The following is a 16,583-nucleotide window of genomic DNA, read 5'->3' as shown; positions in this document are numbered from 1 at the left end:
AATTGAATGAAAAACAATTTCCCTTCAACATATGTTTAATCACAGTAAATCAAATCAATTTTATTTATATAGCGCCAAATCACAACAAACAGTTGCCCCAAGGCACTTTATATTGTAAGGCAAAGCCATACAATAATTACGGAAAAACCCCAACGGTCAAACGACCCCTGTGAGCAAGCACTTGGCGACAGTGGGAAGGAAAAACTCCCTTTTAACAGGAAGAAACCTCCAGAACCAGGGTCAGGGAGGGGCAGTCTTCTGCTGGGACTGGTTGGGGCTGAGGGAGAGAACCAGGAAAAAGACATGCTGTGGAGGGGAGCAGAGATCAATCACTAATGATTAAATGCAGAGTGGTGCATACAGAGCAAAAGGAGAAAGAAACACTCTGTGCATCATGGGAACCCCCCAGCAGTCTAAGTCTATAGCAGCATAACTAAGGGATGGTTCAGGGTCACCTGATCCAGCCCTAACTATAAGCTTTAGCAAAAAGGAAAGTTTTAAGCCTAATCTTAAAAGTAGAGAGGGTGTCTGTCTCCCTGATCCGAATTGGGAGCTGGTTCCAGAGGAGAGGAGCCTGAAAGCTGAAGGCTCTGCCTCCCATTCTACTCTTACAAACCCTAGGAACTACAAGTAAGCCTGCAGTCTGAGAGCGAAGCGCTCTATTGGGTGATATGGTACTATGGAGGTCCCTAGATAAGATGGACCTGATTATTCAAAACCTTATAAGTAAGAAGAAGAATTTTAAATTCTATTCTAGAATTAACAGGAAAGCCAATGAAGAGAGGCCAATATGGGTGAGATATGCTCTCTCCTTCTAGTCCCTGTCAGTACTCTAGCTGCAGCATTTTGAATTAACTGAAGGCTTTTCAGGGAACTTTTAGGACAACCTGATAATAATGAATTACAGTAGTCCAGCCTAGAGGAAATAAATGCATGAATTAGTTTTTCAGCATCACTCTGAGACAAGACCTTTCTAATTTTAGAGACATTGCGCAAATGCAAAAAAGCAGTCCTACATATTTGTTTAATATGTGCATTGAATGACATATCCTGATCAAAAATGACTCCAAGATTTCTCACAGTATTACTAGAGGTCAGGGTAATGCCATCCAGAGTAAGGATCTGGTTAGACACCATGTTTCTAAGATTTGTGGGGCCAAGTACAATAAATTCAGTTTTATCTGAGTTTAAAAGCAAGAAATTAGAGGTCATCCATGTCTTTATGTCTGTAAGACAATCCTGCAGTTTAGCTAATTGGTGTGTGTCCTCTGGCTTCATGGATAGATAAAGCTGGGTATCATCTGCGTAACAATGAAAATTTAAGCAATGCCGTCTAATAATACTGCCTAAGGGAAGCATGTATAAAGTGAATAAAATTGGTCCTAGCACAGAACCTTGTTGAACTCCATAAATAACCTTAGTCTGTGAAGAAGATTCCCCATTTACATGAACAAATTGTAATCTATTAGATAAATATGATTCAAACCACCGCAGCGCAGTGCCTTTAATACCTATGGCATGCTCTAATCTCTGTAATAAATTTTATTGTCAACAGTATCAAAAGCAGCACTGAGGTCTAACAGAACAAGCACAGAGATGAGTCCACTGTCTGAGGCCATAAGAAGATCATTTGTAACCTTCACTAATGCTGTTTCTGTACTATGATGAATTCTAAAACCTGACTGAAACTCTTCAGATAGACCATTCCTCTGCAGATGATCAGTTAGCTGTTTTACAACTACCCTTTCAAGAATTTTTGAGAGAAAAGGAAGGTTGGAGATTGGCCTATAATTAGCTAAGATAGCTGGGTCAAGTGATGGCTTTAAGTAATGGTTTAATTACTGCCACCTTAAAAGCCTGTGGTACATAGCCAACTAATAAAGATAGATTGATCATATTTAAGATCGAAGCATTAATTAATGGTAGGGCTTCCTTGAGCAGCCTGGTAGGAATGGGGTCTAATAGACATGTTGATGGTTTGGAGGAAGTAACTAATGAAAATAACTCAGAACAATCGGAGAGAAAGAGTCTAACCAAATACCAGCATCACTGAAAGCAGCCAAAGATAATGATATGTCTTTGGGATGGTTCTGAGTAATTTTTTCTCTAATAGTTCAAATTTTATTAGCAAAGAAAGTCATGAAGTCATTACTAGTTAAAGTTAAAGGAATCCTCAGCTCAATAGAGCTCTGACTCTGTCAGCCTGGCTACAGTGCTGAAAAGAAACCTGGGGTTGTTCTTATTTTCTTCAATTAGTGATGAGTAGTAAGATGTCCTAGCTTTACAGAGGGCTTTTTTATAGAGCAACAGACTCTTTTTCCAGGCTAAGTGAAGATCTTCTAAATTAGTGAGATGCCATTTCCTCTCCAACTTACGGGTTATCTGCTTTAAGCTGCGAGTTTGTGAGTTATACCACAGAGTCAGGCACTTCTGATTTAAGGCTCTCTTTTTCAGAGGAGCTACAGCATCAAAAGTTGTCCTCAATGAGGATGTAAAACTATTGACGAGATACTCTATCTCACTTACAGAGTTTAGGTAGCTACTCTGTACCGTGTTGGTATATGGCATTAGAGAACATAAAGAAGGAATCATATCCTTAAACCTAGTTACAGCGCTTTCTGAAAGACTTCTACTGTAATGAAACTTATTCCCCACTGCTGGGTAGTCCATCAGAGTAAATGTAAATGTTATTAAGAAATGATCAGACAGAAGGGGGTTTTCAGGGAATACTGTTAAGTCTTAAATTTCCATACCATAAGTCAGAACAAGATCTAAGGTATGATTAAAGTGGTGGGTGGACTCATTTACATTTTGAGCAAAGCCAATCGAGTCTAACAGTAGATTAAATGCAGTGTTGAGACTGTCATTCTCAGCATCTGTGTGGATGTTAAAATCGCCCACTATAATTATCTTATCTGAGCTAAGCACTAAGTCAGACAAAAGGTCCAAAAATTCACAGAGAAACTCACAGTAACGACCAGGACGACGATAGATAATAACAAATAAAACTTTTTTTTTGGGACTTCCAATTTGGATGGACAAGACTAAGAGTCAAGCTTTCAAATGAATTAAAGCTCTGTCTGGGTTTTTGATTAATTAATAAGCTGGAATGGAAGATTGCTGCTAATCCTCCGCCTCGGCCCGTGCTACGAGCGTTCTGGCAGTTAGTGTGACTCGGGGGTGTTGACTCATTTAAACTACATATTCATCCTGCTGTAACCAGGTTTCTGTAAGGCAGAATAAATCAATATGTTGATCAATTATTATATCATTTACTAACAGGGACTTAGAAGAGAGAGATCTAATGTTTAATAGACCACATTTAACTGTTTTAGTCTGTGGTGCAGTTGAAGGTGCTATATTATTTTTTCTTTTTGAATTTTTATGCTTAAATTGATTTTTGCTGGTTGTTGGTGGTCTGGGAGCAGGCACCGTCTCTACGGGGATGGGGTATTGGGGGGATGGCAGGGGGAGAGAATCTGCAGAGAGGTGTGTAAGACTACAACTCTGCTTCCTGGTCCCAAACCTGGGTAGTCATGGTTTGGAGGATTTAATAAAATTGGCCAGATTTATAGAAATGAGAGCTGCTCCATCCAAAGTGGGATGGATGCCGTCTCTCCTAACAAGACCAGGTTTTCCCCAGAAGCTTTGCCAATTATTTATGAAGCCCATCTCATTTTTTTCTCAGTACATAAAGTATTATGCATTTTACGCAATGCATGAATTTTGGTTATTTGATTAGTGTATAAGCTCCAACAGGAATAAACATGTTTGATGGTTTGGGAGGTGATGGGTTTGTGGTTAAGTGTTGGGCTTCAGACCAGAGGATCTTTGGTTCAAAACCCAGCCAGACTGGAAACTCACTAAGGTTCTTAATCCCCTAGTTGCTCCTGGTGTGTAGTGAGCACCTTGCGTGGCAGCACTCTCACATGTATGAGTGTGAATGGGTGAATGTGAGGCATCATTGTAAAGCACTTTGAGCTTCTGATGCAGATGGAAAAGTACTATATAAATGCATCCATTTGATTTTAGAGTTCACAAATGTTTTTGACCATTAAACTTGAAAGAAAAAACACATTTGCAGACTTAAAGTTAGCAGAACTAAATTTAGTGGAAGCCAGGTGGTCCACTAATTATTTTAAAAGTTAGCCAAAAAGCTAACCCACTGACGTACATGCTAATTAGATGAACTGTGCCCACCACTGCAAACTGAATATTATATCTATGATATAAACCAGTTACTGGAATATTCTTAGTTAAGGATGCACTTATACCCCAAACTTGCACTCCAGAAATAAGCCCGATAACACACACAAATATCACCAAAATTCATACCTCTTGTGGTTCAACCACACAGTAATGGTAGAGATACTGGTTGAGGAAGATACCCTGGGCTTGGTTCTGATTCTGGTACTGGGCACACAGCTGGAGGACTTGGTTGTAAAGCATAGATCCTGAAGTTTGGGCTGTTGGGTTCACTGATACCAGGTACACAATCGTGGCAATGAGCATCAGAAATGCCAAAATTGCACAAATGATGGTAGCTGCTAGGTAGAATTTCGGCGAGCGGGCAGCATTTTGTCTTGACACAACCAACACAAAAATGATGAGGACAGTTAAGAAGGTAATGGCAGCAATGGCGATGATGAATCCTTTGCCCACACGAGGATCCATGTACTGTCCGTCACCATAACCGTAACCACCATAGGAACCACCAAGGCCTCCTCCATAAATGCCACCGCCACTCAAAGAGCTGCCATATGCGCCCCCGATTGCGCCGCCATATGTTCCTCCATAGCCACCAACACCTGGTAGCAAACCACCACCGCCAAGACCCATGAGGCTCATATCATAGTCCCAGGCGAGTGTGGATGCCACACAGGCAAACACAGCCACGCACATGATAATGATGATGATGCACAGTATCTTCATGACACCTGGTGGTGAGGTCCAGCGATAGAAGTGAAGCATCTGGTCTCCTGGGTAGTAGGAAAACGTCGGGTTGGATATGTGCTCACTGTGTTTATGTCGACTGCTGTGGATGAAAGACAAAAAAAAGATTGGGATGGATTAATCCATTTCCTAAAGGATTCTGGTGAGTGTCCTACATATATCATCTGGAAAGCATGCAAGGCCACATTTTGTTCATACATACCATACCATACCCTTTATTTATCTAGCACATTTCACAAACACAGTTTCCAAAGTGCTGTACACACACACAAAACAAACAAACAAACAAAAAAAAAACACAGAGGACCACACACTCACACGGTGCTAAAACCCAAAGCATAAAAATGGGTCTTTAGACGAGACTTAAAAAACTCTACAGTGGGGGCTGTTCGGATATTAAGGGGCAAATCATTCCACAGCTGAGGGCCCACCACAGAAAAAGCCCTGTCTCCCCTGGTTTTAAGTCTCGTCACAGGCACCACAAGCTGGAACTGGCCCTCAGACTGCAAAACACGGGGAGGCTGATAAATTTGGATGAGGTCCGAAATGTACGTTGGGGCCAGTCCATTCAAAGCTTTAAAAACAAACAATAAAATCTTAAAATCAACTCTAAAACGAACTGGAAGCCAGTGCAGAGACGCCAGAACTGGAGTAATGTGCTCTCACCTTCTGCTCCCAGTTAAGAGACGCGCAGCATAATTCTGGACCAACTGTAAGCGAGAAAGTGCATTTTGGCTGATGCCGATAAAAAGTGCATTACAGTAGTCTAAACGAGAGGACACAAAAGCGTGCACGACTTGTTCAAAGGCATTAAAAGATAAAAAAAGGTTTAACTTTGGATAAAAGACGCAAATGACAAAATCCAGATTTGACAACGGCGTTTACCTGCTTGTCAAATTTAAAATCTTTGTCAATAATGACGCCGAGGTTGGTGACAGACTGTTTCATGTACTGTGTAAGAGGGCCCAGGTCCAAGAGGGGGTCAATCTTTCCAAATAAAATGACCTCTGTTTTATCCTCATTTAGACTTAAAAAGTTGTGGCCAACCAAGCCTTGACATCACTCAAACAATTCAAAAGAGGCGCCAAAGGGGCAGAAGCAAGTTTTTTGAGTGGCAGGTAAATCTGGCAGTCATCTGCGTAAAAATTATATTGTAAGCCATGATTTTTAAAGATTTGACTCAGTGGGAGGAGGTAGAGGGCAAAAAGAACAGGCGCTAGGATTGACCCCTGCGGTACTCCATAATTTAGAGACGCAGAGGAAGAGGTGAAATCCCCCAATTTGACAGAGCAGCTCCTCCCACTGAGATAAGACCTGAACCACTCCAGGGCAGACCCCCTAACCCCTACACAGTTTTCTAAGCAATTTAAAAGAGTTGTGTGGTCAGCTGTGTCAAACACAGCTGACAAGTCTAAAATACATGGTTATACCTTACAATAACGTTTACCTTTTATACTGACAAGTCACATTACATTTGGATTTATATAGTGGAGGTGTACTATGCAGTCCAGTTATGCCCATGTCGACTGCTTCAAGCAAGGGCCATGAGAGTTCAAAGGACCAAAACTATGAGAACTACAGATTAGGATGAAAGTGTTGAACTTGTACAGGAGTGACATTTGTGCTTTGGAGTCATGAGGTCACTAGACAGTTGCTAATACCTTTGCAAAAGAACAAAGGTCCAAGTCTTTAGGGTCCTAGTGCTTCCTGTCTTACTGTACAGTTCTGAAAATTCGAGCCAACCAGTGACCTAAGGGGATGACTGAATGAATTTGCTACAAGGTTGCTTCAGAGTATCCTTGGGTACTGCTGGAATGACTTTGTGCCAATCAAAGTATTATTTAGGGAGCCTCAGATGAGGAACATCACTGCATCATGAAGGAACATCAGCTGTGACATTTGGACTATGTGGCATCTTTTTCTGGACATGATGTAGCCCACAGGTGCCTCATTGTAGAAGACCCTAATGGCTGGAGAAGACAAAGGGGATTCCCACATTTCACCTGGTTGTGGCAGATCCATAGTTTCAAGAATTGGGGATAGACTGGTTGTCTGGCTGTGTGGTTACCATCCAGGACCTGAGCCGGTTCTGTAGTGTGCTGAATGCAGCGACATGCATTCCCAATGCAAGATAACAGTCTTTAGACTTTAGTGAAATTTATGGGAGACGTTAGCCTTGGATCAGTGAAGACTTGAATACACTCTGAACTAGATGTGGATCCAAATCAAATTTTAATAATCTATATATTAAAAGCAAAGTGGCGTCTGTGTCCGTGTATGGCTTCAACCACAGAGGAACTGGAGAGAGCTGACATTTGCCGTTTGGTATGCTTATGTATTTTGAGTCAAGGATGAAGGCTGTGAAAATATTTTTGGAGAAAATAGGGATATTAGGTAACAATAGTGAACAATGGACGTTGATATCACCAGTAATCAGTTCCTGGTAACCAGACAAGCTCTTGTTGGCTGCAAGCATGACATCAACTAAATGTACCAAATAATAAATACAATTATCCACAAATGTTTCTCATTTTAATTTCAAATGAATTTAAAATCATTATAGAAACTTTGCATACTTTATTACTCCCCTTGAAAAATGTCAGCTACTTATTTCATAAAAACTACCCAATCGAGAACCCGTAGAGCCCCGTGGGCAACATGCTAGTTATTGTTATTTTTTAAACAATGTATGAACTTTGGCAAAAATGTAACTGTACATGCATTTGAACTCAGTTTCAGATACAGTTGTGCTCAAAAGTTTACATACCCTGGCAGAATTTTTGATTTTTTTTTTTTTGGCCATTTTTCAAGAGAATATGAGTGATAACACAAAATTTTTATTTTTTTTTTTACTCATGGTTAGTGGTTGTGTGGAGCCATTTATTGACAAATAACTGTTTACTCTTTTTAAATGATAATGACAACAGAAACTACCCAAATGACCCTGATCAAACGTTTACATACACCAGTTCTTAATAACATGTATTGCCCCCTTTAACATCAGTGACAGCTTGGAGTCTTTTGAGGCTCTTTATTTCTCTGATGGTAAAGGTGGCAAAAAGCCTCCAGTTCCTGTAAATTCTTGTGCTGTCTTGCATGAACTGCAAGTTTGAGATCTCCCCAGAGTGGCTCAATGATATTGAGGTCAGGAGACTGAGATGGCCACAGAACATTCACTTTATTCTGCTGTAGCCAATGACAGGTCAACTTGGCCTTGTGTTTTGGACTGTTGTCATGTTGGAACGTCCAAGTATGTCCCACGCGCAGTTTGCGGGCTGATGAGTGCAAATTTCCTCCAGTATTTTCTGATAACATACTGCATTCATCCTGCCATCAATGTTGACCAAGTTTCCTGTGCCTTTGGAGTGCACACATTTCCAAAACATCAGCGATCCACCTCCGTGTTTCACAGTAGGAAGGATGTACCTTTCATCATAGGCCTTGTTGACTCCTCTCCAAATGTAATATTTATGGTTGTGGCCAAAAAGTTCATTTTTGGTCTCATCACTCCAAATGACTTTGTTCTCTGTGCTGTTTGGCATATTGTGAGCGGGATACTTTGTGGCATTTGCGCAATAATGACTTTCTTCCGGTGAGTCAACCATGTAGCCCATTTTTCTTCAAGTGTATGCTTATTGTACATCTTGAAACAGCCACACCACTTTTTTCAGAGAGTCCTGTATTTGAGCTGAAGTTATTTGTGGGTTTTCTTTGCATCCCAAACACTTTTTCTGGTAGTTGTTGCTGAGATGTTTTGTTGGTCTACCTGTGGTTTGGTTCCAACAGAATCCCTCATTTTCCGCTTCTTAATTAGAGTTTGAGCACTGCTGATTGGCATTCTCAGTCCCTTGGATATCTCGTTCTATCAGTTTTCTGTTTAATACAGTTCAATTACCTTTTCTTTGACAATTCTTTTGCTTTTCCTATGACTCAGACACCAGAAACGTCATTGAAGCACTGGATGAAAGATCCAAGGGTCTGTCAGGAGCACAGAAACTCACTGACCTTTTATACACATGTATTGATTACAAACAGATCACAGGTGAGGATGGTTACCTTTTGTAGCCATTGAAACCCACTTGTGTCAACTTGTGTGCATGTTATCAGGCCAAAATCACCAAGGTATGTAAAGTTTTGAGTGGGGTCATTTGGTTAGTTTCTCATGTCATTATGATTTAAAGAGAGAAAACACAGTTGTTTCACAATAAATGGCTAGCCATGAGTGGGGAAAAAAGTTTTGTGTTATTCATATTCTCTGAAAAATGGCCCAAAAAATAAAAAAAATCTGCCAAGGTATGTAAACTTTTACTTTTGATGAGGTACAACTGGCACTCTCAGTGAATGGACTAAGTTTGATCTGCATCTGATCCATATTGTGGATTTAGCAGATATTTGATTTTAACATTGAAAAGCCCTTTTGATCTATATTTTGTATTATATTTTAGCTCATGAAAAGCCACTTCTAATAGGACTTTAGCCTTGACAATTTTTTTCAAGGTAAAAATTTGTGAAATTGGAAACTAGTGTTGGTGGAGGTTTGCGCTCTGTAAGCGCACATGGTACTCTACTTTTTTCACTGTAAATCAAAAGTGGAAGTGTTCATAAGTTTATTGGTCAGAGAATCAAACATAAAATGAACTGCCTTCATGATCTGACCATAATGTGTCCTGATGTTCACATGAAGAAAATCATATTTATCCAAGATTCAGTTCCTGGTTTATAGGTAAAAAGTTATTCTAAGAGTTAACTGAAGAGAAAAATAAGACGGCATTTGCGGATGAAAATGTTGGTTATGGTAATAGATGACAATTTGTGAATGTGCAAATGAATGGTTCTTAGCACTGTGATGGACTGATGACCTGTCCTCTACCCAGTGCATGCTGGGATAGATGCCCACAACTTTTAAGTCATAGAAGATTATGGATGGACATGTTCTCAGCTGGTGGTACCGAGGTCCATCAGCTGATCTTTTTTTGAGCTCTTCTGCTGTCTTACTCAAATCAAACCGAATGCTGACAGGAAACAACAAGTTGTATAAAAGGAACATGAAATGTAAGACTTATGCTTTTGGTGAGAACTAACTGGAGCCTTAATAGGAAAAATACTCCATCAAAGCTCCACAGACTCAATCAGATCAATCGTTAAAACACAAACAAGTGGATGAACTTACGGTTTGCTGCTATCTGGATGGTATTTAGGATATCTGTCATTATGGAGCGGCATGTTGAAATCCAACTGGAACAAATACAAAAACTTTTTAGGAAAACATAACTGACCTTTGAATACGATAAACAGTTAAGATCATAACCATCACAGTGACTATCACATCTATCAGTACTGCTACTTCCAGCAAGGGGGTTAGCTTTTTTGTGTGACATGCAATGGAACTTTTTAGGATGGGGGGTAAATCAGCTGAGGTCCACTGTGACTGGGCTTCTTAAACTAAATTAGTACTAGCAAATAAATTAATTTATGAGTAGAAATGTTAAAGACCACAAAATAAAGTATGTACAAAGTACAACATCTGTACTGTCATCACCCATCCCAATGATTTACTGCAAACATCATGATTTTCCAGTTAAGGAGATACTGGCCAACCTTACTTGGTAGAAATACCGTTTGTCAGAGAAAATAATATTTTAATGATAACTGTTTGCCTAGTTACCTTCACCAACTGACAGACTAGTTTAGACATTTAGTCACATTCATCTGTATGTCGAAAACACTGTAGATGCTAAAATCTAATAGGTGCTCCTTGGCTCAAGGAAGACCTGAGCAAAGTTTAGTGGCGATACAAAAATGTCCCTCAAGTTTTTTCTTTATTACTCTGTGGCAAGTTTTCAAGTTATTCTATCACTATTATTACCGACGTGTAGGAATATTCTCCAAGTGCACATTACAGTTCTGACATATATTCCTGTGTTTCTGGAGTAAAGATGTTTCAAACTGGGGCATTTCTGTGGTTAACACTCTTGCTTCGAAGCAAGAGGTAGTGATGATCTGTTTGGTACCGAGGGCCCTCGGTGCATGTCTGCGGAAGCCCAGTATCAAGGCCTGTATCGTTTTCCTGTGAGTCATGAAACCGAAATGCTGAAGAGCCCTTCTGATTTTGAGTTATTCATTATTTTGTGTAAAACATTAAATATGAAAATAGTAGATTAGATTTCTGTTTGCAGATTTATGCTTCAGAATACGTTAGCAGCGATGTGTTATATTATGAGTCACTGTGTTTTTACTGTATGACAACAGTGTGTACAAAAGAAAACACAGATGTCAAGTTATTAACATGCCAAATAAGTAAACAGCTACATAAAAGGCTAAAGGACAGCAAAAGAAGAGGATAGGTTAAAAAAAGATGTCGGTATCTAAAAATAAACGGAGTGGCTATACGCCCAACAGTTGGTTCAATAAGTAAATATGTGAGCATATACGCCCAACCACAACCGACCAATGAGGGCGCTTGTAAGCTCACTTCAGTTTCAACGCGGGAGGGAAAAAAGGCGGATATTTTTTCGCCGGCTGCAGGAGGGTTCGCAACCCGAGGAGGGGCTGTGATCTAAAGTAGTTCTGTTTGGCTCATCACACCCAGGGAACTGTATCAAACTAACACCATCTTACAGCCAACAAGCAGCATTTTGTTCAAAAACTGTTTCATCATCGTTAACAGGCTTCCGTTCAAAATGCTTATGAAGTTTGTCTGCTTTCATCCATTGCGGTGTTTTCGCAGTAATTAAAGACAGTGTCAAACATACGCCACAACAGAGCCTTAAAACGTGGTGTAAAAAACTTAGTTTAGATGCACAAAACATGTCAAATACACGATCACAGTTGGGCGAATAAGACATATTTATCTGCCCAATGGTCGGGCGTATAGCCTTTGCCAAAAATAAATAAGTGAACAGCCAAGAAAAAAAGCTAAAAAGGAAATCTAAGTGAGAGAGCAGGTGAATGAGAGCTAAAGAACAGCCAAGCGTACATGGCCATAAACGGAAAGCTAACAGAAGAGACAGTGACGAAAAGAGGCAAAGGAACAACTAAGTGAATGGCTAAGTAAGAGATGAGTGGAGAGCTCAGAAAGCAGGTAAAAGAAAGTGTGCAGCTGAGAAAGAACAGCTAAACGGAGAGCCAAGAAAGCAAGTGAAAGAAATTTTAAGAGAACAGCTGAGTTCATAGCCATGAAAACAGGCAAGAGGAGCCAAGTAAGACAGCAGCTGGACACTAAAGAAAGCAGGTAAAAGAAGAGTGAAGAGAAAAACTAAATGGACAGCCAAGAATGCAGACACAAGAACCGTTAAAGGCCTGGTCCCACTGGGGAGAGGATTAACTGCGCATGAATTGAGTATACAAATTTCAGATGTTCGGATATATTAATATATGATGAACAAACATGGATGTATCACGCATGTATTGAGGAAACGGATCAGATGCATTGCGATTATCACGGAAGTATTATGGATGTATTGAGAATGCATTGCGCACGTTGCGGAAACAGCGGTTGTATTGCGCGTGCGCGGCATCTGCATTGCGGTCATAAAAGAAGCGCACTCGGGCCTTTCGGCATCACTATTCACACCAACACCACAACCTCTGGAGCAATTGCTGGACTTGGATAAGTTGATTGGTATGTTGTTGGATGGCAGCAACTATCACACTACGTCTTTGGGGATCCATAACTACATCTGTACGTCTCCACAGCTGGACTGGCAATGACTGGTAAGTATGTCGATTTCTGCCACATTTATATAGTACTTTGGGTTTACGTGAAGTGTTTGTTATGCATTCGCAAATTGCCAGCAAATCGGATGCAAAGCAGACGTCATGCAAACGCTTTATTCGTGGCCAATCTGTATGCAGTCGCTACAACTTATTTTAGTTCATGATGTGGACGTGATAGGCACTCATATATATATATATATATATATATATATATATATATATATATATATATATATATATATATAAAATGCATCTTATTTTTTACAAACTTGTTCATGAGCATCATCAGTGTTGCCAGATATAGCTGATGGTTTCCAGCTCAAAACCTATTCAAAAATTGACAAACCTCACACAAAACTATACAACTATACATTAGTGTGGTCCTTATTTGGCAAAGGTTTGAAATTTAATACTCTGACCCCCTGAATAGGTTCCAATTGATGAAAAACATGCTGTGCAAAAGTTTGTATAAACTAATTTTTAGAGGTAGCTCAAAAGCATTGACATTTTCTGCTATATAATGCTATACAAACTAAATGGTGGCCCAACCCATCCTAAACAACATATCAAAAAGGTCCTGATGAATCCTCCTGGCACTCAAGATGGCTTCCACAGGTGATTTTCAAGCTTCAGTTTGTACAGTGTTATATAGCATAAAAATAGCAAAATTTCAATGCTTTAGAGCTACCTCTAAATATGTATCCAAACAAAATTTTACACAGCATGTTTTCTCATTCACTGGAACCTATTCAGGGGGCCAGAGCATTAAATTTCAAACATTGCAAAATAAGGATGACCTTATACAAATACGAGGGTAGGCTGAAAAGTTCTAAGGCTCCCCATGAAGGAGTGAATGCATTAACTGCATTATAGTGAGCCTTAGTTAATTATTTATTTTTACTGTCTTGTATACTTAGTGCATCATAAAAAAAACAATGCAACTGTAGCATACATAGAAATCCTACAGCAACAAATTGTTTGTTTGCCCTACCACGTCCCCCACAATGCCTCTGGTTATTTAATAACCACTGCATTAGACAATCCTGTTGTACTAGCCATAGCGTGTAATGTGAGCGTAGGCCTGGGCGATATATCGATTTTATCGATTAATTCAAGTTTTTTGTTGCGGACGATTTAAAAAAAAAAAAAAAAATTGAGTTTTTCTCTTCTTGGTGCGGTGCACCTTTTTGTCCCCAGGACCTTCTGTAGCCCCCCGCTCCCCATCCCGTTTCCTTCACACAATAACAAACATGGCTAACCGCTAATGGAGAGCGAGTTTCGTCAGTGGTTTGGTTTGCTGCGACAGACATGGAACAAGTGACTGCACGCTGCAAAGTTTGTCTAAAGCCCATTGCAACAAAACGCAGCCGCACAATAAACTTATTCCAGCATCTAAAACAGAGGCATCCAGCTGCCTGGGAGAAATACCATTTTATGAGGGGAACAAGAGTGCAAACTTCTGCTAAAAAGCAGCTTACTCTGATGGAATCATTTGCCCAATTGCAGCCATACTAAAATACGAAATGGAGCCTAATAATCATGAACCGACTCCAAATATGATTCAATTAATTACTTTTATTTAATTATTTTTAAGCGAAATGGAGCAAAATGGGGACTTTTAATAACGAAACGGGAGTAAAACGTAACAAAATGGAGCAGACTGACTCCAAATATGATTCAATTAAGTACTTTTATTAAGTTTGTTTTTAGCTAAATGGGACGAAATGGGGACTGATAATAATGAAATGGGGGTAAAACTTAACGAAATGGAGAAGACTGACCCATTAATTGAAGTTTCATCTGTTGAATGCCAGATGGCGCACCTGCCCCTACCTACTACATGGACTGAGCACATCTCACAAAAAACAAAAGCTAAACAATTAAATAAAAGTAATTATTTGGAGTTAGTCTGGTTCACTCTGCTGCATTTCGTTACATTTTACCCCCATTTCGTGATTATCAGTCCCCATTTCGCATTTTAGTATGGCCTGTTTTTGATAAAATAAAAGCAAAACTTGTTCTGAGTTATCTCTGTCATTTGTACTAAATGTTTTCTTTAAAAAAAAAAAAAAAAAAAAAAGGTAGGGGGATCGTAAAAAAAAAAAAAAAAAAAAAAAAAAAAATCAAAAGTGGAATTTTTTGTGGAAAAAAAAAAAAAATCAGAGATTTTATTTTTAGGCCAAATCGCCCAGGCCTACGTGAGCGGCACCTTGAAATGAAACCTTGGGGTCACGGCCCAGGCTACGGGCCCTAAACAATTATATATTAAGCCTGTTTGCCAGGCCGGCTGTGGTGAACTCTCAAAATATGCTAAAGAAGTGTAGAATGAACAACAAAGTAAAAGAACGGCCAAGTGGACAGCTTCACAAGATCCCCAAGAATAGCTAAACAAGGGCAGTCACCGAAACGAAAAAGTGGCAGAACTAACCAGAGAGCAGCAAAGTAAAAGGTGACATTCAAGAGGACAAAGTGAAACGACAACAGGTTTGTTTGTCTGAAAAAAAGCAGCTGTGGGTGGAGACAAGCTGACAGGTGGCTGCTGAGCTCGTTTCTCTCAGTAAACTTGTCTCTTCCATCTGTCTACGTCACTTTCAACACACGGCACACCTTTTAATGTGGAGGTTCACCTTAAGTTTCATGAAGCACGTTTCACAACCAGGGGAAACGTTTCGTCGAAACTGACGTAATCATCTTGTCATCTCTTATTATTTCAGTCTTTAAAATAAATGCTTATAAACCTACTCAACAAACTCAATCAATCATATAATTTGTTTTATGGTATTCAATATAATAAGCCTTGGGGAGAAAACTGTTTGTTTGGGTTTTTTGTTCGACCATTTATTAATACAAAAATCCATTTCCCATAAATTTAAAATTCAACAGTGTAATTAAACAGAAACGCTTAGTTTTATTTCTAAATCAATTTTGCTCTCAAAACCCGGACTTAAATCTCACATGGACTCACCTTGATGAATTATCCGTGTGATCCTGGTGAAGCTCGTACCGACTAATGAGGTGACCAGAAAAACATCACCCGGGCGCGCCTCCGCCAGCCCGGGAATGCGCGGCGCGCCGCCAAGACGCACCTACAGGTGTGTCCAGGCCAGGTGAGCTCCTCCCTTCCTCCCTCCTCTCTATTTCTCTTTCTCCCTCTTTCTCTTCTGGCTGGCTGTACAGACAAGAACGCGCGTGCACACGCACACTGTGTTTGTGATACAATCCACTTTAATCTACGATTCATGATACTGTCACGAAAATATAATATGTGAGGCGACTTTGATCAAATTTGTTTTAAGTCGTCTCCTGCAATTTAGCAGAAAACCTGCTTATATTTCATTGACGTTTCACACTGACTTTGTTCATCTCATCAGCAAGTGTGTGTAGTTTTTTTTTTCTGCCATGCATATGCACACATGCATTATATCAATGACTTTGTTTTCATTCGTCAGTGAGGAGGTTTGTAACCTGATTCTTGGTAAGTTACTTTACTGAAACAGAAAATGACTGAAGAAAAATAATGAAACATTACACTGATATACATGCATAACATAACATATACATGCATATACATAATAGCGATTACAATTTTTTCTTTATTATTTCTATAAAAAATCAGCTTTGTAAATAATTATGGGTGACAGTCAGTTCTATTAATTTGCATTTTAAGAATGACACTTGTTTATATATATATATATATATATATATATATATATATATATATATATATATATATATATATATATATATATATATAAGTATGCACGTGGGTGTGTGTGTATATGTGTGTATGTATGTATGTATGTGTGTATGTATATATATACATGCATATTCTATTTCTACCTCATTTCTTATGTCTTGTACTGTTACAAGTATTATTATTATTATTGCTTATCCTTGCACATGCTGTTTGATGA

The 16,583-nt window shown here is 39.4% G+C and overlaps 1 protein-coding gene across 2 annotated transcripts in view; it reads right to left on the bottom strand.

The window, feature by feature from the left end:
* Positions 1 to 15,727, bottom strand: part of oclnb (occludin b) — a 28,776-nt gene extending 13,049 nt beyond the window's left edge. The window contains exons 1-3 of one of the 2 annotated variants that reach the window (XM_034171000.1): positions 15,635 to 15,727; positions 10,124 to 10,188; positions 4,336 to 5,035 (exon numbers count right to left, since the gene is read on the bottom strand). In XM_034171000.1, the coding sequence (XP_034026891.1) occupies positions 4,336 to 5,035; positions 10,124 to 10,176 (753 nt within the window). In that variant the 5' untranslated portion in view covers positions 10,177 to 10,188; positions 15,635 to 15,727. The remainder of the gene's footprint in view (positions 1 to 4,335; positions 5,036 to 10,123; positions 10,189 to 15,634) is intronic. The other variant, XM_034171002.1, reaches the window with a different exon arrangement.
* Between the last annotated feature and the right edge of the window lie 856 nt (positions 15,728 to 16,583).

This window comes from Thalassophryne amazonica, chromosome 5 (genome assembly GCF_902500255.1).
Source record: "Thalassophryne amazonica chromosome 5, fThaAma1.1, whole genome shotgun sequence".
Lineage (NCBI taxonomy): Eukaryota > Metazoa > Chordata > Actinopteri > Batrachoidiformes > Batrachoididae > Thalassophryne > Thalassophryne amazonica.
Note: the sequence above shows the minus strand (reverse complement) of the source record. Positions and strands in the feature narration are given on the sequence as shown.